Source organism: Papio anubis, chromosome 5 (assembly GCF_008728515.1).
Source record: "Papio anubis isolate 15944 chromosome 5, Panubis1.0, whole genome shotgun sequence".
NCBI lineage: Eukaryota > Metazoa > Chordata > Mammalia > Primates > Cercopithecidae > Papio > Papio anubis.
Genome location: NC_044980.1, coordinates 45,821,592 through 45,847,241, shown reverse-complemented (window position 1 = coordinate 45,847,241; position 25,650 = coordinate 45,821,592). Strand labels below are relative to the sequence as shown.

Genomic DNA, 25,650 nt, shown 5'->3' with positions numbered 1-25,650 from the left:
TGTGATTGTATGTGCTACTAGGTTTAGTCTTTACTTCCCCCAACGAGCTTGCATTCTAGGGTGCACCTATAGGTGTAGATGCCCTATCATTTTGCAAAAAGCAAAGAACTAAGAGAAACTATACATTCTTGGTAGGTATCCATCCCAGGAGAGGTAAATTATAGCAGATAGTATTACTGATTTTCTATTACCATGGACACCTCAGCAACACAAAATGATACTTTACCCTCTGATTGCCCAGTGTTATCAGGCTTGCAAAGTATCAGCTGGATGATATGTCGCAGTACAAAATATATAAAAACTTTGCTTCTTGCCACCTGAATTTCAAAGGCTCAACAGATTAAAAACTTATTGTGGTTTTTAAGTCTGTTGCTTGTTTTCAAAGACTTTGCAGCTGAGTTTTTAACAGTATGGTAATATATAGTTCAAGGAATATAACCTTCTGATGAAACACCACATATTTTAGCCTAGTGGCAACGAAACCAAGCAAATTGCTAACTTCTTAAACAGTTTTACAACATGCCAACGGACATTTCTCTTAGATTTTTGCCTAGACTCTTGTAATTATTGGATAATTGCCTCTCCATATTCACTTTCTTTTGACAGCTTAGTTCTAGCCTCTGGGAGTTTAACATCTAATTGGTTTGTTTGCTGAGACTGTGGAATCTTGAGTCTTCTTGAACTCAGCAAAGTCAGACAGCCAAAGGAGTTAAAAATATTTTAGTTAGTTCTATCCTCTGGAACCCATCCAAAAGGGTTAATAGAAGTACCAGCCTTTGGTACTTCTTCAGTCATTCTTCACAAGCCTGGTAACTAGACTCAGCAAATGTTTGGTTATTAGAGTAGAGCTCTATAGAATCACCTCACTCAATAAATGTCCAATAACAATAGTGAAGAGTTAGATGAACTATATTTAAAATATTTTCTCCCTAATTCCCCTCCTAAATCTGGCTTCCATCTTTGCCTCTTTATGGTATCCAATGACCTCCATTCAGCCAAGTTCAAAGGCATTTTCTCTGTCCTTATCTTCCTTGATCTTTCTGATGTATGGGGCACAGCTTTTCATACCTACCCCTTTGAAGGCTTCTGGCTTCAGTTCCTGAGACATTTCTATTGTCTTTTATTTTTCCTCATCACCACCCTGATCTCTTCACTTATTTCTCACGTTTATGTCTTTCTTTTTTTTCTTATACCTTTCCAGTCACTTTTCTTTCAATGTATCTTGGAAGAATTACTACATTACTTGTGTCTTTCTGCTTTTTCAACTTCTTCACGGATTCTTTTATTTTCACTGTGATATAAAAGAATAACTTCCAGATACATAACACTGATCTATTTCTTTATATACAGTCTTAGATACAACAAGGGTATATCAAAACTCAAAGACACAGCTTCAATATATTAACACAATTGATGCATACACATTTATCTCATTTTCACTTTTTTTGAGCATTCATCACCTCTTCAAAGGTCACCTCCTCAAAGAAGCATTACTTGATATCAATCTCTATATCCCCTTCCTCTGAGTGACTTTTCCTTATAGTGTCTATCCCTTCCCTCATTATAGTATGCACTTATTTGTATGTTCTTTGAGTGCACCACAAAAATCTAAGCTCCATGAAGGCAGAACTTTTTGTTTTGCTCACTTCTATATAACTAGCACATAGAATAGTGCATGACACATAGTAAACACTAGAGAAAAATTTGAATGGATTAATGAAACAGTGAGCAAGTAAGTAAATCCACATTTCCTTCAGATGCTGTAATTCACATTCAGAACCTCTGAGTTACCCTTGACTTCTTAATGCTACCTTAATGCTTTAGTCTATATCTGGCTTAGTCTAGGCTAGCGAAATGCAATAAATAAGACACAATAATTCAGTGGCTTAAAGAAACTAAAACATATTTCTCCTTTACAGTTTGAGCTGAATGTTTCAAGGTGGCAGGCAGCTCCACTCCCTGATGTTATCTGGGACATTGGTTATTTCTGTCATGTTGATCTTCTGTATGTATAACCTTTGCGAGTACCAGCTAGTTGAATGGAAAAAGAGAGCATAAAGGAAGCATACTCACTATCTCAAGACCTAAGTCTAGAATGACCCATAGTACTTCTTTTGTATTAATGCTCTAGTGATATAGGATTTTTTTCACATCAAAAAATAAATCTGTTTAGATTCCATTAGCAACATGTAGTCATGTGACCCACCCAACTAACTGTAAGGGAGCCTGGCATATGCAGCCTATCCATATGCTTATAAAGAAGGGAAAAACAAATTCTGATGCACAACTACCAGACTCCCCATATGAGTCAGTTCCTTGGAATTTGTCTCAGATCAATTTCTTCCTTTCTCTTCATGCCACCCCATGCCTGAACCACTAGGATCCTTCACTTGTTATCTTCCTGGCCTTCAGTCTTTCATCTTACCGCCCTATTTCATTTCAAAAGCCAAATAACTTTTCTGAATTATAACTGTGACTTTTAATTCCTGGCCTCAAAATCCTGTGGCTAGCAATTCCTACCTATAACAAGTTCAAATTATTTGGGATGAATTTCAAAATTCTCTTCAGTGATCATATCCTCCACAACTTCACAAAATTAGGCTCTAAAAATTGTTAAAGTCCAGCACATTTTACATACACAAGCTAATGTTCATATGGCTTTCTCTCCTAGAGTTTCTTAAAGTGGAGACTTAAATTTTCAGTTATAGAACATCACCATATATTTTTCTTCAAGGCCCTGTGTATAAGGGGCTTTTTGAACAGTGTTTGATGATGTAACTGAAAAGTCACAAAATAAAACTGCAACCTAGATTTGATGTAAAAAACAAATCTGTATTACCAGAGCATTAATACAAGCAATTATTATAAATTTCCTCAAGCAACAGTTTCTCTGTAATCATTTTGCAAAGCCCGTCTTTTTAAGGCAATGGTTCTTAATATGTGCTCTGGGGAACTCTAAGAAGGTGTTCCTGAAATATTTTCAGGGAGTCTGTGAGGTCAAAACTCTTTTCAGGATAATGTTGAGCCATGCGTGGTGGCTCATGCCTGCAATCCCAGCACTTTGGAGGCCAAGGTGGGTGGATCACTTGAGGACCGCAGTTCAAGATCAGCCTGGCCAACATAGCGAAACCCTGTCTCTACTAAAATACAAAAATTAGTCAAGCATGGTGGTGGGTATCTGTAATCCCAGCTATTTGGGAGGCTGAGGCAGGAGAATAGCTTGGACCCAGGAGGGGTCAGTGAGCCAACATCATGTCATTGCACTCCAGCCTGGGTGATGGAGTGAGACACTGTCTCAAAGGAAAAATAAAAAGTTAAGACCTCATTTGCCTTTTTACTTTCATTCTTTCACAAGTGAACCTGGAGTTTCAGAGGCTACATGATATCACTATAGTTTGAATGAGGAAGCAGATACGAGAATTCAATTGTCTTCATTTGAGTCAGATATTTCAAAGATTTGCAAAAGTAGAATTCCATTCTTCACATTAAATTTTTTTATTTTGTTAAACTATGGTTATTTTTATTAAAAAGTTGTTTACATTATCATATAGTGTTATTTTTTATGAATTAATATTTGTAAATTATTTTAATATATTGTATGGTACCTACTCATAGATATAACTCCCATAAATGAAACCTTTGAGGTCCTCAATAATTTCTTTCTTTCTTTCTTTTTTTTTTTTTTTTTTTTTTTTTGAGTGGTAGCAAGGTTTATTGTGAAGAGCGAAAGGACAAAGCTTCCACAGCATGGAAGGGGACCCAAGCGGGTTGCCACTGCTGGCTAGCATGGCCAGCTTTTATTCCCTTATTTGTTCCTTCCCATGTTCCGTTTTTGTCCTCGATAATTTCTAAGAGTGTAACGCAGATTTGGGAGCCACTGCTTTAAGGTGATAAATTATAGTTTTGCTACAGTTTTTGGCAACCATCCCTTTCCCTTTCATCTTCTTTCCTCACTTTCTAGAAGAAGACTGGAAATCACTGAAAATGTTGGTAAAATAATTTTCATTATCTGATCTAGCATAGTCCTCACTCGAGTCACCAAGGACTTCTTTGAAGTTCTGCTATTACACATATGAAGGAAAAACAAGGAAACTAAGAGTTGTTCTGAAAAACAGGTACAGAGGTCATTAGGAAAACGGGCTCTGGTGGCTCTCATGCATAACTGATGACTGCGAAGTTCTTTACAGATAGAAAAGTGTTACGCCATGGCAGAAACAACCACTATGCACCTCTCACTCTAGAAGAAACTGACTCCTTTCTTGATGTTCCCTATAAGGAATTAAAAGTCTATGTAGTGCTTCTAGAATATTTTAGCTTGAATAACCAAAACAACATTGAATGTGAACAACATTCATCATTTATACTCTTGGACTATCACTCAGTTCTATAATGTTACAGAATCTAGTCTAATACCAGTCACTTAGCTTTGCCCTAGAGAAAACTCTAGGCCACAGCCAAAGGCTGCCACAATACACATTAGGAATTCATATGTTTATCCACAAGACTGATTTCACATAATTTATCACTACTACAAAATGAAAACATAAACAAAGCATCACTCAAATTCCAGTAAATAGTTCAATGCAAACAACTTCATATGTGGTTAAGTAAGCAGTATAGAGCAACTTTGGTTCTAGATCTCAGCAGCAGAGAAGTTATATCATCTACCTAGTAGCAGTATTTATGAACTATCAGTTAACTAAGGGGTTACTCCTAAAATTCTAAAATGTGAGAACAATATTTTCAGGCCTTTCCCCCCCCCCTTCTATAATGCATTTGTCTTTAAAGTCAATTTCAGTCCTACTGGAATAAGCAGTTTCATATGCTTATTTTCATTTATTAGACTAACATATTCCCACGGCCTAGATGGGATCAAAATTACTTCTTAGGTGGTTTTAGCCCCAGCATACTTGCTACAAAGAAACTGCTGGCTGAAATATCTCCAAGCCCTTTTTTGCACATGACAGACAAGGACATTTTCCATTAACATTAATGAGACTTATGAGTCCATCCTGATGGGATAACAGAACTAAAAGGTAAGTTTTTATCGGCAGTAAAGCATCCTTCACCCAAGTGTTCAACTTCTAGTAAATAGATAGAAATTTGCCCATGTATAAACTGTTAACGTGATTAATGCCTTTGAAGTTACAAAGATTTTAAGATTACATCATAGTCTTAAAATATGAAATGTGCTTGATACAAAAACAGAATTCTAAGTAGCAATCTCCAAAATATCTCCATATGTTACGGAGGAAAGTAAATGAATTATTTCAAAATTTACTAAAAAGTTTTATTCTTCAGAAACTGCTAATCCATATTTTCCACATGTAATCTTTTTAGATATCAGCCATTCCATGTTAGTGAAAGTAAACTGCTGTATTTTAAAAACAAAATCACTCATTTTGTTTTGTAAATGAAACACTGTTTTTTAGGTTGCCAGCCTATTTTTATTTCAACTATTTCTTTTTGAGAACTGATCTCCCATAACACAAATTCTTGGACTACTGAAATAAAAAATTAAGTAACCATCAGTTATGCTTTTAGAGTTGAATATGAGATTTTTACTACTTGGGCCCCCAAATTTTTCCATACTTAAAACACACTGTTTCAAAGTATATATTATTTTTACAAATCTAATTCATTTTTTTTTTCTGTTTCTTCCTAATCCTTCCAAAAATCAGGTATAAATTTTTTTGGTTAAAACTACTTGTAGAGTAAACCTCCTATTTATAATTAATAAACCAAATTAATAGTTGTTCTAATAAATAAGAATTGAAAATTTTAAGACAAAACATGTCTTTACCTAGGTGCAGGCAATTTTTTTTTATGGACGGAAAGGAAACTTATTTAAAACTAATTGAGGATGTGAGTAATCAAAATTAGGAAAAAAATAACAGAATAGAACCTGCACAAGTAACATTTGGCAAATCATATCTTTACTGTGTGCATTGAACAAGTTTACTGTTTGTTGTTACAGAACTCTGAGAAAATAGATAATACTTTTTGAAAGAAAATTAAAAAGCAAAAAGTAAAATCTTTCATAGCCTTTAAAAGTTAATTCCCACCATATTTTACTTTATCATATTCAGTGGCCTGTCTAGTATTATCTCTACATACCTGCTAACTTTAACATGTTTCAAACAACACATTGTATTTGTGACAGGTCAAAATAAACAGTAACCTTTACCCATGAGAAAAAGAAAAGTCTGTACCTGAGTTATTGCTAAGGATTGTTTTCTGAAGAAAGAAATAAATATTAATTTAAAAAATCTCCCTACAGAAATTCTTCAATTTCACAAAACTTGTGTTTTGCCTTGTTTTGTCGTTTTTTTTGTTGTTGTTGTTGTTTTTGTTTTTTCCTTGTGACCCACAGCTGTGACACAGAAAACAGGCAAGGAAAACACGAAGGTGTGGATTTTGGGTGTCACCAAAGCTGGGAAATCTGGTGTTTGTATTAACACCACGTTAAGATCATAACCAAATTACTCTCACCTACATCTATAGGTAGTTTTCAGACAGAGGCAGTATTACCTATTCTATGCCAATCTCTCTCTTTCTCTCTGTCTGGCGCGCGCGCGCGCACACACACACACACACACACACACACACACACACTTGCAAACTAGAATAGTCAGTTCTCAGATGTAACTAGAAACCGCCTTTTCTTGAAACAACAAAAAACAAATCCCATAGGGAAGGGCCAAAATTATAAACAACTTAATCTCAATTAATTTGGAATTCGAGCCACAAAATCCTTCACTATAAATCTCCAAGCCCAGCTATTTGCTTCTCCAAAATGGGCTTTACAAAATCTGTCCCAATAGTTCCCTTGTTCCCAAGTAGATAACACTGCCAGTCTCTTTGTGATGGCAGCTGGTTAGAGAGCACCAAGGCTTCTATGATGTCCCCTGTAAAGTGCTCACGAAAACACTGGAAAGTCACGCCACTTGTTTATACTCGTGGGGAAAGGGCGATGGCTACGCAGGGACACCTTGTCTAAGATGGTAACACATCCTTCTCGGTACATCCGGGGAAAAAAAAAACTCAGCTTATTACTGAACTAAATGTTTTTATTGACTGCCCTTGAGTCAGAGCCCACTGACCCTGCGAACCATAAATGGCTTTGGCGCAAAACTGTCATTTCCAGGCGCAAGAGGAGATACTGGATTAGTCAAAGACAGCTCGCCTAAGCTTTCTTCCACTGTCCCTCCACCCTTCCGCCTCGGGCTTTGGAAGCAAGAAAGGGACTGCAGTAGGGTACCTCTCCAGGGGCCTGAGGGCGCAGGGACAGAGTTGTGCGCGGTTACACGCGCGGTGCTAGAGTGGAACGCGCTGCTCAACGTGGGGACCAAAACGGACCGGCGCTGGCGCAGGCTCACACCCAGAGTCTGTGGCTGCAAAGCGGCCAGGTCGCCGAACCAAGAAGACAAATGAATGTTATGCAGCATTCTCTATTAAACAATAAAGTGAGCTGTAAAGTCTCAGGTGCTGTGTTTGTTGTGCAGTCTGCGTCGAGCGGTGGCTCAGGACCCGGGCGAGCCGAGCAGAGTGGGCCAGGGAGCGCCTCTTCGGCTGATTCCAGGGAAAGATAAGGAGCCGCCGAGCCACCAGCTCTGTCTAGACTCGCGACCTCACAAGTCAAGCACCTTGTTTGGATTAGCCCTCCAGATCTGCGAACCTGATCAACTTCTGAAAGAGAAGGGCCCAGAAATACCCTTATTTTTCTCTCTCGGACCACGTCGATTGTCCCTGCTTTAAGGGATCAAGGGCTGACTTGCCCGCGGAAGCGGCGGGGCTGGTTAGACTAGTGTCCGGGTCCCCGATTCCCAGCACTTCCCACCCCTAACCTGGGTGCGGACAGGCGCTGCCCTGCCTGCTGGACTCCGGCCACGCACCTGGGAGTAGAAGCACTCGGACAACCCGCAAAATTAAGCAGCTAATTCGGTCAAATCCACAAATAACATCACTTCAAAATGAACACTAACTTTTAATCAATGGAATGGAAAGAGGATTCCAGGCAAGGAATAAGCAGCTCTAAGGCTAAGCAGATGTGACATGGCTTCGGAAAGGGAGGGTCAATGTGTCTTTCTTCCCCACCTGGCGAAAAGCAATCTTACCCCACATCTTTCTTCCAAATCCAGGTGGTCTCTTTGTGGGGCTGTGTGTGTGTGTTTACATACACATATAAATGATATAAAGAAAAATATAAGTATGTGTATATATGTATGTATATATGTAGGTATGCACACACACACATATATATAATTTTCTTTTTAGAACCTTTCGCTTATCAATGCTGAGCGCTCTTGCAGACAGATAATTAAGCAGAAAGATTTGCAAAATAAATTTTTAGAAATTAGAATCAAGGAGTCGTAAGTGCAGTTCCGGGAAGAGACTGGCTTCCTTGAGACACAGAAACTGGCTTCTTGGAGCCAACAGCTTAAGTACCATAAAAATTAAAGGATGTGATAGTAACAATGCTCACAGCAAACACTCAGCAGCCTTCCCTGCCGCCCCTCCCCCTCCTTCGCTCCCTGTGAACCAACTTCTCTGTCTACACTTCAGAAGTCTCTGGGAGGTGTGGAGAGATCCTCCATCATGGCTTGGGACATTGTAAGCTGTGAAGTTTATGTTTCTGGCGCCTGGGCTCAAACAGCCATTCAGTGGCTTGCTCCATTATCAAGAAAACAACAATCAGAAAAGATCAGTAAACAAAATCGGCTGCCAGAGCCTTGAATTAACTACTTGCATTTTAGTTTAAAAATACCAACTCATACTGTACAAGTTACTTTTCATTTTAAATAGTTATTGAGAATTCAAGATGTGGGGCCGTTTTTTAAGAGAACACTTTTAAAATAAATACACAAAAATTGCTCCCTCCTTTTTCTTCTTGTGCTCCCCCCCAAAAAAAATTTGCCCTGTTGCGACGTAAATCTTTAGTTGTTGATTAGTGAAAAGGAAGTAAATATTCCTAGAGAAATAGAACTCAGGCATCGTTTGGATGATGAATCTCACTTACAAAAGTTGACTAAACTGAACTTTACCAATAAGAAAATAAGTACTTTCTGCTTAGACAGTTCACTTGTTTTAGGAATGAGATTACAAACCCAAAGTGGCTGGGTGCCATCCAAACATAGCTCTTTAAACTTTTTTCTTTTTTTTTTTTTTTTTTTTTTTTTTTTTTAGAAAAAAGAAAAGGCTAAGTAAAGCCACATGGGATTTACAACAGTTACATTTCATGAGATCGATCTTATGACTTAAAATTCAAGGTGCTAGGGAAATACAAAGCACTTCCAAGGTAACCTGAAAGCACACTGTCTTTTTAGCTAGTTTCAAAAGGATAAGATACACCAGAAGAGAGGTCAACATTATGAATTTAACAAGTTGATCAGGGTGAATAGCAGCCAAGCATCACAAAGTCATCTATTTAATCTTGAACTCCAAGAAAGTTGTCAATGGGCAAGTGGGTACACATACCCACACAGAGTTATGAGTAACCAGAAACCTTGTTTCAAAGGAGAAAAAAATCTTTAAATATGATTCTAACTTAGAAAAGAACTTTTTTGATTTGTAAGAAAACCCAAGTTCATTTCATGAATGGGATAGAGGGAAAATAGGCTGAAATGGAAGACAGTATTGTGCTGAAACTCTAGGGGAAACAATATCCTGTCTTTAAGACTATGTATACTGATATTAATTTTCTGATTTAAGGGGAGCATACTAGATGTTTTTAGCTGCATTAAATTTTAGCTTGCAGAAGCTGGAGGAAATGAATCATAATGTCCAGAAGGAAGAATTCAGAGTAATAAGGGAGGGACGATCAGAGATAATAACGAACAAGAGGAATTTCATTACAAGAGCAGAGCTCAAAACTCAGTCTTCAGAGGTGTGCAGAGAAGAGGAGAGTATGCAAGAGATGATTTGCGAACAAAATGACATCTCTGCTACACATTTTAGAGTGCAGGCTGAGGAGTCTAAAAGGGGAAGGAAGACACACCTTCATATAAAAAAATGAAAGAACTAGAATGCTATTGACTCATTAGTCCATTCTCAGCCACCAGGCAACAAATATCTTGAATCTAGCAAGTGAAACCAAATCATTCATCACCCCCTCCCTAAATTATTGTGGTTAAATTCAAGCGATGGACTTCAGAATAGACTGACATCTATATATGTAAAACATCACTGCTGCCCACCAAAACATGTAAACATATTCTTAATCTTAGAAATCAATTCGAGGAGGAAAAAGCTTCACAAAGATGGGTGCCGCCCTTAAGTACCTCTATTGCATTCAAACCCTAAAGAAAGTGTTTTCCATCTCTAGTCCCTAACATTTTTGAGTCCACCAGAGGCTATGGCTGGGGAAGCGGGTCCGGTGTTTTCCAAGTAAGAAAGGCTTGGACTCTCAATAACTTTGCAGGCATGACACCAATATTCACATTGAACCTGCCCTCCTTACACATGCATATTAGTTGCCATTTCAGCTATGATGGTGAGGAAAAAGGAAAAAAGAGAACAATAGAAATAGTGAATGGGAAGCTAAAACAGTAAAGTCCCTTGGCAAGAGATTAGAGGAGGGAGATCTGAGTTAAAAACAACAACAACAACAAACAAACAAACAAAAAACCTTTCCCGAAGAAGATCCATGTGAGATAAGACACAACTCTTGTTTTTCTCAGCAGAAGGCTGCAAGCCATTATTACCTCCGGCCAAATTATTACCCCTCTGTCAAGAATTAGACACAACAATCAAAGTAATCAACGGGCATGTCTAATGCACTGTAACATTTTCAATGCAAAGTTTGTTTTCTCTCTGCCCCCACGTTAGAGCCTGCAATTAACCCGTTATGTAGAACCAACCCAAACAAAAGCCTAATTGAGGCTGGCTTCCAGACTTGCGGCAGGTTTGGAGAGGGTGAAAGCAACTTGAGAGCTGGGGGGCATAGCCTCCACCTCACCCTATCGAGCCCGGAGGGGTATGCCACACGACACACGATTAGGGTACTTTAGCTTTCACATTTATTAAGAATTGTCAGGTACTGAAAACGGCATTACACTCGCGCATACAAATGAATGCAGTTTCCAGAGTTAAAGCATCATCCTGGGGTGGGGGTAAAGGGAGGCGAGGGAACAGGGTGGAGACCCAAATCCTAATCCGACGCCAGCAAACGAAGAAGCACCAAGAAGCCCAATTTCAGGCAGTGCCATTTATCTTTTCCAGGATTCTGGCTCTAGCACTTGAACTATTGCTGGGGGCGGGGAGGGGGGGGGGAGTGGCGGGGAGCGGCGGGGGAATAGTCTATCCCAGAGAGCATGCCCGTGACTCTGATAGCTGATGGGTTCAGCAAAGCACACGACGTGCTACCCCACCCCATAAAAGGTGGTTTCCCAACAGAATATATGCCGTGTTTCTCCCCATAGCCAGTCATCTTTCCCAAGATTTTTGAAATTGGACTTGCGGAAGGGACAAATCGGAGGTGGGAGAGGGGAGAAGAGGCAAGAAAATGCATACACTGACTGCTCTGGGAATTGCAGAGCATACTCTCTTCTCTAGGCCTGTTCCTTTTGCACAAATACAGCAGCATTTCTCAATCGGCTGACAGCCGCCACTGGTAAATAATGGTCATACCTCACTGGCTAGGCAGAAAGCCTCTCTTTTACCAAGAGCTTATATATTTGACATACAGGTCATTTCAACAATCCCAAGCAGGAGCCTTTGGTATAAATCACTTATTCTAAAAAAATAAAACAGTGACTCTGAATCAAAAGCCATTTTAAAGAAGACCATTTTCCTATTTGGGGTAGGTGGATGGGTGGGGTACGGCAAGGAAGAGATTGGGGGAAGGAAAGAGGGGTCAGGACAGAGAACAGCATCTCATTTTCACAAAACCAGTAGCATTATCATAGCTGAGAGCTAAGGGGTTTCCAACCAACTTTGATCCAACTATTGAAACCCAAACTTGCAAACTCAACCTTAACTATTTGCAATACAACATCACTCCAATTGTGTGTCAGTTTACTCCAATTCACATGCAATCCTTACTTTCAGACATTTGAATAGCTTGTTTGTAAACATAAAAGAGGGACCCTGGATCACTGTGTTTATTTATTTATCTATGCCAAATGTTTATTAGTGAAATAGTCCTGAAGATATAATTCTACATATGGCGCTTTGATTTCACATAATATTTAAGAAAAAGACAAAACACACAGAATTAGACATATAATTCAAAGACCACCATACAACCTTTATCTTTTTTTTAACTTCAGCAAACAAAAAATGTCAAATGACATGAAAAGTGGCAAGTCTTCCGACAATAAATAATAAATTACTTTATAATTTTTGCAATGCAAGAGCAAACAAAAAAATTTTCCTTTTTTTCCTTTTTATTTCCATAGAGAGAAAAAACAGTCATTTAAACCAATAACTATACACATCTTTGGGGGAAAAGTTCTTGGACAGACACAAGTCAAACACAATCCCGAGACGCTTGTGGCAAAATAGAGGTAACCTTGTTGCAATGCTTTATAAGTTGGTTTTTAAATCTGAATTCAAAAACCTTTAAAGTCGCTTCAGACTTCTTGATAAAGGATGGATCTCAAAAAAAGGGGGGAGGGGGCAAAGTAAAAAATAAACCAGCTACAGGATAGGCCAAGAGACCCAGGATTTCAACTAACCCCTTGTTAAAGTCAACTTAAAACATCGCAAACCAATGCAGCTCCACCTTTCTGAAAGGACTCTTTCAGCCAAGGAGGCCAGTCTCTCTTCCTGCGCTTTTGCTGGAGCTCCTGTTTGGCAAGGCAATGACAGCACCATTCAGATTAGGATGGACTAGAAAATTTTCTATTTTTGTTTTTCTCTAGATGTGCAGTGAAATGAAAATGCTTTTTTTGAGATCCTTGAATATAAATCCTTTACGTTTTAAAAACGTCTTTTTATTTTTCTCAGTACTTCTAAGATCATTGAATAGCATATACTGGGTTTTGCGTTTTGTTTGTTGTTCAATTCTAGTAAAATCCCATGATTGTCTTCACAGTGTTGCTACCATATCACCTTGTCATTAAAACAGACTTCGTGCATTTCATGGAGCATTCATTTCTTGATTCAGTTTTCATTGACTGGGTTGTTAAATACTTTCATTTCAGAGTTCAACATTATAATTTCCCACTTTCTCCAACAGGGAAAAAAAAATACAGAATGAATGTTCCTCATGCCTCAATAGGACTGGCTACCATGCTGTTAGGTGTATCTGGAAGTTGAGAGGACATTGATGCTACTTCACTGCCAGTGGAATTAGAGCCCGGTCCTCCTTCTGAAAAATTGACCTGCATAGAAGGTTGAGAAATAAATAAAGGACACTGGAATAGTATTCATAAAAAGATTATAAACTCATCATATTGTGTATGTAGAAATGTTTGTGTAGATAGATATATAAAGATACCCACATAGATAACTGAATTTTAATAAGCTTAGAGAAAGCCTAGAGGAGAAAAACTTGAGAAGAAATCCTCTCGCTTTCCCATCTTCCAAAAGATCTCTGTTTTAACTGAAACTGAAATTCCAACATTATGTTACATTAAATTATTTAAGAACAAATGTGTTTCCCACTGTAAAATGGCATCACAACTCTACTATGCATGCTCAAGGTAAAATTATCCTGCTGGCTACATGTTGCCCTGGGAGTAGGCGAGCTCTCAGTCTCTAGGCATCAAAGACTCTCTTCTTCAGTTGAAAAATCCGTTAACAGGCTCAGATCCTTTGACGGGAGATTGAGAGAAGGCTCCACAGAACAAAGATTAACTCCTCAGCAGGCTCATAGCTTGGGCATTCTTCCTTGTTGGTCCTCCTGCCTTTTGGCCTTTCTCTCTCTCTCTCTCTTTACATCAGGCTCTTCCTTCCAAAATGAGACCCATATATTATGACATCATCCCATTCTGATTCCTTCTTTTAACCCTAATATCTGACTCCTTCTTAAATATCTGACTCCTTCTTTAACCATAAACACATTGTACTGCTGTTGTAAACCTTCTCTAACCATGCACACCCCTGCCTCAGCTTCCCTTCCACAGCTCTCATCTGACACTAACGTTTCAGAAAGTGCAAACATTTGGCTGCCCTGAACCCTCCCCTTAGCTTCCTTCTGTGATTCAGGTTTCGTTCAAATAACTCAACAGATTAATGGCCTTAAAATAATTTTTTTTCCTAGTTCCAGAGCCTACATTTCTTTCTACAGTAAATTTTTCCAATATGAGATTAAGGGACTTCTAGCCTCTGTACCCACTTAGCATTTGCAAACACCAGCCTGGGGCCAAGCCCTTTTAACCACTTGCCTCTGGCCAATTACCTAACTGTTGACATTGAGAAAGCAAATACCCTTCAGGTAAATATGAGGGTAAAAAGCTAACCTCAACTAAAGGTTCATTTCCAAAAAAGGGAACAAGGTTTCGGGATACATCTTTACATTTTATGAAACAAGATTCTATAAGGCTGATTACTCTTCAAGAAAAAAAATCATATATATATAAATACAGCATATTACGAAGGATATATATTTATTGTTCTTATTCATCTTGACTCTTTACGCCTTTTGTAGGCAAAAAGTGAATTAATTTTCTCTTCACTGGATGTGGAAAACATGTTAAGGTTTTCACAGATTAAACACTTTACTTCTGATTGGTAGAGCTCATGTCCCTTTTGCTATACATGGTACAAGGTGTGTGTCTCTATGACATTTGAACTCATACACTTGAAAACGTTTAAATGATTCTACATTTTAGATTAAGACATTCCCAGCAACGGATACCGTAACAAAAAGTATTGATCTATTTGAATAATCTTTATTGATATATTTGAAAACTGCACCCAGACATGTGGCTGCTGTTTATTGATAACGACACTGATTATGTATTACAGCATTGATTATGAACTACAATCACCTTGATTTGGGTCCTTATATATCCCATTCTCTAGATGCTCAGGAAGGATAAACTTACTAATTGCTGATTGAAATGCCAAGATGATTTCCTGAAGTCCTGGACAACTCTAAAATTCTAAGATGTATGATTCTCCAACACTGTACATCTTCTGGCACATGCTACCTAGAGTTAGGTACCTTGAAATTAATCCTTCAAAGAAGTCCTGATTGATAGAAAATTCAACCTATATGGTCAAATTATGCAGTCTCATAAAAAAAAAAAAAAGATGCATAAGAGGTTTGTTTTCCTTGCATTTGTCTCCCTTCTCTTCATTACCCATCTCCTTGGTTTCTCCCCAACCCTGAGCCCAAGAAGGCACCCTCCCCACTGAATCTTTCAGTGTGTGACAGTTAAACCAGAGTCCCCTGTTGGGAATTCAGCCTCTTCCATCTGGGAGCTGACACTTACCAGTTGCTGAAAAGCAGGCTGATCTATGTCACTCTGCAAGGCGAAGTCGCTCAGTACTTTCCAAGGTGGCTGGTAACTTTGTACCTCCACTGGGTTAGCCTGTAAGCCACCGTCGTGTCTCTCTGGACTGGCAGCCACCATGGGAGTTCCTGTCATCCCCTGGATATTCTGTGAATAGGCGCCCCCCCCCCCCCACCAATCCCAACATGTTAATGAGCAAATTCCCTCCCTCCGTTGTCTGCACAGGCTAAGCAAATATACCCTGGTATTATCTTATCTATATAGTGGCCTTTATTGACTCAGTTAATCTGCTGTACCTATGGATATTAGCTAGAGTTCAGTTTTGTTTTATTCTGTTTTGTGTTTCTGCCTCTGTGGGCTGGACTATTAGGTCTGCATGGACCTTATTAAACCAAATTCTACTTTAACTTTCTTCTTCCCCCTACCTTCACAGCTCAGCCCAATTCCTCCCCTCTGCCTTCTCAGGCCATAGCTTCCCAGAACTAGAAAGCTGAGGTAAGCAGGGTCTCCCTTCTGCCTCTAGACAGGGTGGTTTTCTGGGCAGTTTCAGTAAGCCGCAGATTTTTTCCAAGTAGTTCTCCTCAAGGAAGAGCCAGCCCCCGACTCCATCGCCCCCAAAGCATTTGGATCTGGTTCCTATTGTGCTATTATGCACTAACCAACTCAGAAAGTGCCCTGGCCCAGTCTTGGCCAGCCTGCCAAGTTTAATGACAGCAGGTTTTATGGCATTTAAAAATAGGGCCAAAGCAGTAAAAGAAAAAAAAAGAAAGAAAGAAAAGAAACTCTAGCTTAACTTCACCAGGAAGCCTGCAGAGTGGGTGCTTCCGTGGGCCCAAGATAACAGTGGATACTGGTGCGAGTCTCTGTGGAGGCCTGGGCTTCACCTGGAGCAGAGGGTGCTCTGGGCATGCGGGTCACCTTGGGGGAACTCCTCAGCTTGAAGGCGCACTGTACCTTACTCAAAAGTACAGTGCGCCCTGGGGGCTCACAGGGCAACCTGCCCACGGAATCCCTGGATGTAGGTAGGAACCCAAGGTGTTAGTATCCCTCCCTCTTCTACTGTACGTGAGGAACTGACGATCTGAAGGTTGGCAAAACCCGGGCCAAACCTCGTTGCCGCCCGCCCTCGGAGGGGAGGACGGCGTTTCTCCGGTTCGCAGGTACAGGCGACGAGGAAGGGCATGAGCCCACCCACAAGGTTGGGACCTGGCTGCCGCTCCCCTGGCGTACAGAGCCTCCAAGCTTCCCCACTCGGAGCCGGGTAACCTCTCCCCCAAGAATGGGTGGGGGTGGGGATGAGGGGCAGTCCCGGACAAACTCCTGCCCAGGAGCAGGATCGAAAACCGCGCGCCGGCCAGACTGGGCACCAGGAACGCACCTCGCACGCCGCATCTACTTCCCCCTCGCATTCCCTGCCTGGCCCCAGAGCCACTCACAGTTTTGTCATTGGGCTGCTGCTGCTGGAGTTGCTTCATCATGATGCTTCGCTTCTTGTCCTTGCACCGCTTGTTTTGAAACCAGACCCGGATCACACGGGGACTGAGGCCCGTCATCTCTACCAGTTGCTCCTTCATGAGCGCATCGGGCCGCGGGTTTGCGGCATAGCAGGTCCGCAAGGTGTGCAGCTGCTTCTCGTTCAGCACAGTCCGCACGCGGGTGGTCTTCTCCGGCTGCTTGTGGACATGGGGCCGCAGGGCAGGCTGCCTGGCGGAGATGGGCTCCGCTGCGGGGCAAGGAGCGCCATGAGCGCTGGGCTGGCCGCTCGCTCGCCCGCCCGCCCTCGCTTGCCTGCCCGCCTGCGCTAGCTCGCTCGCCTGCCTGCCTGCCCGCCCGCCCGCCCGCCCGCCCGCTCGCTTGCTCGCCCGCCTGAGACACTCCAGGACAATGGCTAGTGTTTGCAGCCTCGGCACACAAAGCAGGGGGCGGCAGAGGTGGGGCGAAGAGGGTGAAAGGGAGAATAAAATCTTCCTCTCTAATCTGCAGAGGTCAATGCTGAGTAATCCCGGGCCGGAATGCAGCACCCGCCCCTCCTCGTGTCAACAAAGTGTTAGCCAAGGGAAGCAGGTTTAAAATCTGTCCCCCTGTTCGCAGCAGGCATGGCATTTTTCAGCACTGTTTCTCCTCCTTTCTCACGTTTCCTTGTGCCCAGACTGGGTCCCAGTTACATTGATTACCACCCTCTCCAGGCTCAGAATTTTCTCTTGGGCCAAGGCCACAGAGGGCACATGGAAGAACGCAGAGCACTTCAGTGACAGCCATAAATACTACAGGAGCAGGGATTTCTGCAAGGGGAAGGCTGAGAACTCTGCCAGCACACCTTGAACTTCAGTCCGAGAGGACAATCATGTCAAGGGGCTGAAGACTTTCGCTATTTCTGCCATATCTCCAATCCTTGCTCTTCCTTCGTATTAAATCTAAAGTAATACATGGATGTTCCTGAGATGGGCAGACTCCAAGCAGTAGAAAACGGAAACTCTGTTGAGCTGCCTAGGCTCTAGATAAACGGTGGCTGGGATATGTCCTCCGCCTCCCTCCCGGTATTTTAGCTTCCTCTGCGTTTCCCGGCAAGCAGAGTGCAGGCTCCACTGAACAGGAGCACCACCCCTGGCCTTGCCCCGGTGCACACTAGTCACAAATCCCCCTGAACAGAATTCTTAGAGCTGCCAGAAGGCAGAAGGGCAAGGGAGCGCTATAGTTTCCTCACCTTCAGTGTTTAGTGGGAATTTATACTTTAAAACTGCAAAGGAGTCGATCTACTCATGACAGAAAGTCAGGTTTGGAAACACTGTCCACCTTCTTACCCACGACTTTGGTCCTGACCAACCTTACCGGGTTTCCACTCCTCTTCCTTGGGAATGAGTCCTCTTATCTATATGATACACATCCTGCACCTTCTACAACCCCCTAGTGTCAGGCCAACACCTATGGGGTCAATTTAGAGCTACAACCATGGGCCTGAAGATGAAATTCTCACCAAATCATATAGAATGATTTAAAGAAACAGGCTCCCTTTAAAAGGCAATTACTGCAGATTAGCTTGTTGACAGTTTTAAATTATAGCTCTGTGCAATGGCCTGCAGTTTTTAAAATTATATCTTTTCAGTCTTGGTATCTCACAAAAAGATAAAAAATTTAAAAAATTTTTCGACCGTGAAGCAACTCACAAGGAAAAAGGATTTGGGAGACTAAATGACTTCAGGCCACCTAAGCTTCCTTCATTGGGTTAAAGGATGAAGCTCCAGGGACCCGGGGCTCCGCCCCTTTAATTAGGCAGCAGGAGAATACCTGGCTGAGAGCTGAAGCCCGTTTTCAGCAAGCCAAGGTTTGGAGACCAAAGCGAACTGGAAGTAATGTTTGGACGTGTGTATACACGTGTACACAAGTGGTGTACATTTATGTGTAACCATATAGACACACAGACGGTGTAGGTGTGCTCGGGGAATCAAGGGAGACAGTGAGTGCACTGAACCTTGCTGCAAAGGAGCAGAGCACAGCGCAAGCAAATTGCATACAAAACACTTCATTTAACTGCAGGCAAACACTACCACCACTCCTGTAGCTACCATGGTTGTTGTTGGCCGCCGGCACACAGGCTGGCTTAACCTGGCGCCTCCCTACCCGAGCCGGGCAGAGGAGTACCTGCCATTTGCAGTGGCCGCGCTGGATGCAGGGGACTAAGCGGGTCGCCAGCGCCCAGACTGGCTCTCTCCACCACATCGTGGTCTGCTCGGCAGAAGAGACCGTCCTCCCGAAGCGCAAATTCGTCCCCAGGGATGAGCTGGCGGCTGCAGGCCACACAGCGGAAACACTCGATGTGATACACCTTGGAGCGGGCACGCATCACGAAGTCGTTCTTGCTGAAGCCGATGCTGCACTTGGCGCATTTGATCCCGTACAACCTGTGCAGGGCGGGGTGGGGCGGGGAGGCCCAGAGCGGGGAGAGAAGCACAGGAAGAGGGGGTCACTTCAGGCGGGCACTTCCCTGGCCCAAGATCCCGGGTAAGACGCCCCAAGTAAACAACATTTCCAAACAGAAGTTGGGAACAGAAGGACAGAAATGAAACCCTGCTCTCTCCCTCCCTGTCTCTCTTCCTTCCCCCATCTCTCTTTTCCCCTTCCTCCCTCCTCCCTTTTACTCCCCTTTCCTTTCCGATGAACCTCTGTCTTAGGCGGTAACTCTTAGTTCAAAACACCTAGCCTGTACCACGGAAAATGTATTGGATTCCAGACTCGGGCTGCTGCTCTAGCCATCAGTCCCAGGTTGATCTTGCAGATCTCGGCAGGAAGGAAGCCAGAAAGACTCTGGTGGCCACCGACAGCCACACTTTCACTTCCCTATCCCCCAAATTCTGCTGCTAGAAATGTCTAAAACTGCAACACAAAGTCCTCCTTCCAAGAAAAAGGAGGTAGGAGAAGGGGATTGTCACCCCACTAGGTTTGCAAACATTCACAAATAAACAAGCAGAATAACAAAATGAAACCTCTGAGCATTTCCACATCTCCTTTTGCACAAGTACTTTCCAGTCTTTCTCCAACTATAGACTTTCTTCAGTAAGCAATGTTAACAGAACATGTCCTCTTCATTCTTCCTTGTATTATTATTATTTTTTAAAAAATCTGTGTCTGTTCCCTCAATCTTTTTCAAGTTGTTGAATCATCTACCTCTATTTCAATTTTCTTGAAAACCATGACCAGACTGAAAAAATGCAAAGACCCACTTCTCAGGTCTTTCTCACTGCTGGCCTTTCCTTACCAAGGGACAATCTTTATAGGTTCCATCTAGGCTGCACTTCCCTGGCCCCTTCTCCACCTTTCAGGAATAACAGAACCTGGGGCATTCCTACAAACAGAAAGAATGGAAGAGAGAGGACAAGATCCACATAACAGGAGGACGCATACTGCTTCTCCAACGAGAGATGTGGAAATCTAACTGTTCAGTCTGTTCTGCTTTTACAACTACAAGATTACACACACACACACACACACACACACACAGAGAGACAGAGAGAGAGAGAGAGTTGAGAGAGAGTGGAGAGAAGGTAAAAATGATTAGGTCCTTCTACAAATGTGTATATCCAGAAGTAGGCACATGCAAACCTGTGTGCAATTGAGCAAAATACTATTTCCACAGGAGTAAAGATACTCCTGAAGTGGACTCTCCTTCTCTAGAATCTTGCGTTTACACACCAATCTAGTAAACCATGAAAACGCTCATTTGTCAGAGGTTAGAAGGTGGATTCAAAAGTTTTTCCTCCCTCCGCCTACTCAATGTGAGATCTTCCATTTCATAGGGTGAAGACTTGACTTTGGCGGTGACCACACAATTTAGAAAATCCCTCCCCCTTCCTGTACCCCGACTTCCCTTACTTCCTTTCACTCCCTCTCTAAAGTATTAACCTCCCCCAACCAGGTTAATTTTATCTACCAAGATTATCCTCTCCGTGTCATGATTTATAAAAAAGAAGAAAAAAATGCTGGATACTAAGTGAGCAGGAGCAAACTGTGACTGTATATTAAATCTTAATTAAACTTTAATAAAAGCTCTCAAGCTTCAGAAACCATTTGCCTTACAAAAGCTAATTAATTACTTGTTAATAGCCACCAGACATTTAAAAAGTGATATTTTGCTATTTAACATAATAATGATGGTGATATCTCTTCTGTTTGTTAATAAAACACATACAATTTTCTTTGGAGACTACTGGCTTTCTAAGGCAAAAAACAAAGTTTCTGATATATACACACAAGTCAGAGAAAACTTGAGATTAGCAAAGCCTGATGCAGAATAAATTGGAGGGGGAAAAAAAAAAAACCTCTCCAAAACAACAAAACCAAACTCAGAAAGTTCCTATGTGGTTTCAGTCTTGTCAATTTGGACAATTCGCTCATTTTATCAGTTACCAGATTTTAATGTGAGAAAGGAAGCTGTTCAATTATCTAAATATACCAATTGTTCGTAGACAGATGATGGGCAATTTGATCTGCTCTAATTCATCAGCTCAGATAAGATAAGAAAGAAGAGACAGTTAGATGTCACCAAAGGGTTAATATTTAAAAAGATTAAGTTTCCGGTGTTTTCTGCAAGGAATATTTAGGTTGGTTTTAAATTTTTCTCAGAAGGAAGTCTTACCCAAAAAATAAAAGGAGCAATACCTGTACTCGCTCTTTCAAAGTACATTTGTAAATATGCTTCGGTCAAACTTTTATTTCACCTATTGCATTGATGTCACCAAAAAAATTTGTAAGTTACTAATTTTAAAAAGGACTAAAACAAACAGAACACTGCACTATACAATAAAAGTCGACCCTATTTTAAAGTTAAAGACCCAAACTTCTCCATCTTTTAAAAATTTTGTTTTGTAAGGGGGAGAGTGAAAGAGGAAAATAATTTGTGCATCATAAATTCCAAGAGTAATTAAACAAGCCTCAATACCCCAGAATTATGAATACCACTGTTAAGGGTTTTTGTTTTTCTCCACTAAAAAATCAAATGAACAGCATAGCTTGATTTTTGTAACACATGTACAGGGTAACTTTGGCTTGCATGACTCCACAGAGGCAAACTTCACAAAAAGACAAAGCCACACCAAATAATACATAAAGAGTGGGGAGAGTAAGGGAAATCTCACAAAATTAAGGAAGGAGTGTAAATGCCATACCTGATATAATCTCTTTTACAGTAGGTTTTCCCATCCCTAACAAAGCATGTACAGCTCTCGTCCAAATACTGATTACACTCCGCACATTTCAAACATGCCGCATGCCATTCCAAATCCGGAGAAACCCTCAGAATATACTGATCGTGAATCTGATTGCCGCAACCAACACATAGGGAAATCAGACGTTTTTCTGAAATGAAAATAAATACATGATTGACTAAGCGTTTACTTCCTACAGAGATAAACACACTTTTAGTGTCGTTCTCTGTTCTCTTATAGGGCGTACTCTGTGAGGTTTTTTTTTTTTTTTTTTTTTTTAGAGTATTGCACTTTGGGATGGTAATTGAAGTGTGCCATCAAAACCTTAACTCATTTTTAAAGGAGGTGGAATATATGTAAAATGCAGATTGGAATAGTCTACATTTGTACGCCTAGCACGCAATCAAACCCGCTCATTTTGTATTTCTTTTTATCCCCCTCCTTCCTCTTTGCTATAATCATTGGGAAAGATTATGGATAAGTCAAGTCAAAGAAAAGGTTTTGACTAGAAGCGTTAAGTGAATGCAGGGATGTCTATATTTTCCATGAAGCACGCTCTTAAATAGCACATAGGACTGGATATTGTTAGCAAGAGCAGGCATAAATACAGTTGTCACTCTTTTGCAAGTCTAATGCTAATTCACATCTCTGGGTATTGACTGTGCAGGCAAACCTTTGCAACATAATAACCTTCTCGGAGAGCTCAGGATTCCCCAGGAGGAAATCACCGCTTAGCACCAAAAAGCTAGGGTTTTGGAGGGTACACAGGCGAATTCAAACACAAGGTACGATCAGTTTCCCGAAGATAAGAACCGACAGTAAGCATGCAGGCGCGGCGGCAACAAGAAAAAGCCACCTTTTCTCTTTCTCCAGGCAATGACTCCAACTCCAAAGAGCCCTTGGCACCTCAGCCGGTGCCTGAGAGAGAACCCCGCACAAGAACAGCACACCGAGCCCCACAACGTAAAATAGCCTCTTACTTTTTGGTGGATCTCCCATGTCTCCCATATCTGTAAGAGGGAGTAATGTCCACAGTGAAATGGTGGTTGTACAGTTGGTGAACAGCCCACAGAGAGGATGCTGGAGCTGTGGCTAAGTGGGAAATAGTGGCCCCTGGGGTTGCCAAAGCTGAAAGAGCCGCTGCTCGGCTGCGCAGCGCCCTCGCGGATCTGGGAGTCCAATTTAAGCCGACGGAGTTGGTGGAGCGGAGGCGCTGCGGCGGCGGCGGACTCGGCGCGGCTCGGGCACCTCTCTTCCTTATCTCTTACTCAAACTTCTCTGCTCCAACTCAGCTCCATCGCCATTGGTCTGACGCAGCGCGCGGGGACGTCAGGCGAGCGCCGCGCCCATTGGCTGCAGGGCGCCCGGCGCAGCTGTTCTGATTATCATATTTCAGTCTCGCAGCCGCTGTGCGCCACTGACCGCTCGGCGAGCTCGCGGGAGAGGATTAGGGCTCCCGAGGCAACTTGCTCCGGGCTCAGCCCGTTCTCCCCCGATGCTCGGGCTGCCGGGCTGTTCTGGCTCTGGCCTCCCTCTCCTTCACCTCCTCTTCCTTCTGCCCCCTCCCGCGTTCCTTCCCGGCCGTGCCGTCTGCGCCCTCGCCTCCTGTCGCGCTACTCCTCCGCCCTCCGCTCCTGGGGTCCCCGCAGTCCGAATGGCAGCGTTGCGCGCGGGGCTCACTTTCTGCCGCTCGTGGCGAGTGGCTGGTGGGTAGGTCTACCTGTTGACGAGGTCCCTCCCGGGCTCTAGGAAACGGGGGGAACTTGGAGCAGGGCGCTTATCTTGGTTTGGTCCCACGCCGTGGCGCACATCCCCGGGGCCTAGCCCGCCTTGGCTGCTTGGGAGGGGGAGTTCCCTCCAGAACGGGCTGCGCTCGGCGCGCTAGGGGAAGAAGAATTGGAAATAGGATGATTAAACCCAGAGGAACTGTTTCGTGACTGCTACACCGTAACTCCGTCTTCCCCGACCTCAGATATCTAAAAACGTGGGGTGGGAGGAAAAGCGCTTCTTGCTGTTGCGGACAATCAGGTTGGAACGCACGGGTAAAATGAAGTTGACTCCGCGGACTTTTTGTCTTTCAGACCCGCGAGGTCTGCTTTTCAGTTTAAACTCTAGAATTGAAGTTCACTAACCCTAAGCCAAAGAGCGAAATGATCTTTCAGTAGTCTAAAGTTTGTAAGGTTTTTATATACTGTCCAATTCCTCTCTCTGCTGGTCTCCTGCCCTTTGTTTTTAAGCAAACTTGTGCAGCTAGCTGTGGTGTTTTGATAATTATAAGGACAAGTCTCCATGACTGGAGATTTTTAAACAATGCATTAGTGTAAGGGCGCGAGTAGGGAGGGATTTATTACAGAACAGTGGAAGATCTATTTCACGTCCCTAGGCGTTGATATATAATAATTTTCTCTCAGGAAACTACTTGGAGAGAGAAGATTGTTGGGTGCAACTCGCCGGTAACCTTTTTCAATCATTCTTACGTGTTCCCATCATCTCTTACAGTCTGCCAAAGACAAAGTCACAGGAAGGCCACGAAGAACCCCCGCGCTTCCCCCAAAGCTTCTAAAAAGCCATTTCTTATCTAATGGGACTGCCAGTTTTATCTAAAAAGGCCTACAGACACAAACCATAGTAGGCTTAATTTCGGTGTCTTGTTGCCGTGAGAAGACCCGGTGTGTTAGGAAACTCCTTTCTTTGTATCTTTCGCAAAATCTAACCCTTGATAAGAGCTGTAAGTCCTGGCCGGTCGCATTGGCTGAGCTTGAACGGGTAATGCCTCTCCAAAACAGAAAGGGAATTTAAGATGCAAAAGTTTCCTCTTGACCTAACTGAGGCTTTCTTCCCCAGGAACTCGTTTTGATTTGTTTTGCTTTTTCTCAAGGAGGATTTCAAATTGGATCTCTCTTCCCTTCCATTTTTATTATAGGTTATTTTGTAGCGCGTGTATGAAAGTGAAAGTTGAATAGACCTAGGCTGATAAGTTTACCAGTTGTGTGTGTGTGTGTCTGTTTCTAGTCTCTGGTATTAAATGTATGGAGCCTTTTGTCAAGCTGTTTTTGCAAAGCTGATGCTGATAATCTCAACACGAAGCAAATCTTCCCAGTATTCGGGCGTGTTTCCCATATAGATAAACATGTTGACCCTAATAAAAAAAAGATAACCACCACAATGCCAGAAAATGGAGAGTTTTACCCAGTCATATTCTATCATGCCACGTTTATAAGATGGAATTAAACACCAGAAGCTACCAGAAGCCTGATGACTTACATTTGAGATCCACAAAGCACCCTCACTATCCATCTTCCTTCAAACCAGCCCCCACCTCCCACACATAGTGTGGTATTTTAACTCCCTAAACCAATAAGCTATTGCATTACAAAGAATTATTGCAGATGATAGCAATTCCAAGTAGAAAAACTGGCATGTGGCTTGGGGGAAACCTTTAGTAACAGGCAATTTCACCTTAATGGTGAAGACAACATTTTCTTCTTTTCATTCTGCACCATTGTTGTAAACAAGTATTTTCTTAGTAAGTTCCTAAACTGATAAAA

At 42.1% G+C, this 25,650-nt stretch overlaps 1 protein-coding gene across 2 annotated transcripts; it reads right to left on the bottom strand.

The window, feature by feature from the left end:
• Positions 1–12,100: 12,100 nt before the first annotated feature.
• Positions 12,101–24,303, bottom strand: ISL1 (ISL LIM homeobox 1). 2 transcript variants are annotated; one of them, XM_003899654.5, is made up of 6 exons: positions 23,083–24,303; positions 22,064–22,253; positions 19,044–19,303; positions 16,841–17,127; positions 15,384–15,551; positions 12,101–13,325 (listed from the first exon to the last, which is right to left on the bottom strand). In XM_003899654.5, exons 1-6 carry the CDS (start codon positions 23,108–23,110, stop codon positions 13,209–13,211), a joined length of 1,050 nt encoding a protein of 349 aa, XP_003899703.1. In that variant the 5' UTR covers positions 23,111–24,303; the 3' UTR covers positions 12,101–13,208. The 2 variants fall into 2 exon arrangements, with proteins under 2 accessions (XP_003899703.1, XP_009206656.1); XM_009208392.4 differs by lacking the exon at positions 12,101–13,325 and having other exon boundaries at positions 15,457–17,127.
• Between the last annotated feature and the right edge of the window lie 1,347 nt (positions 24,304–25,650).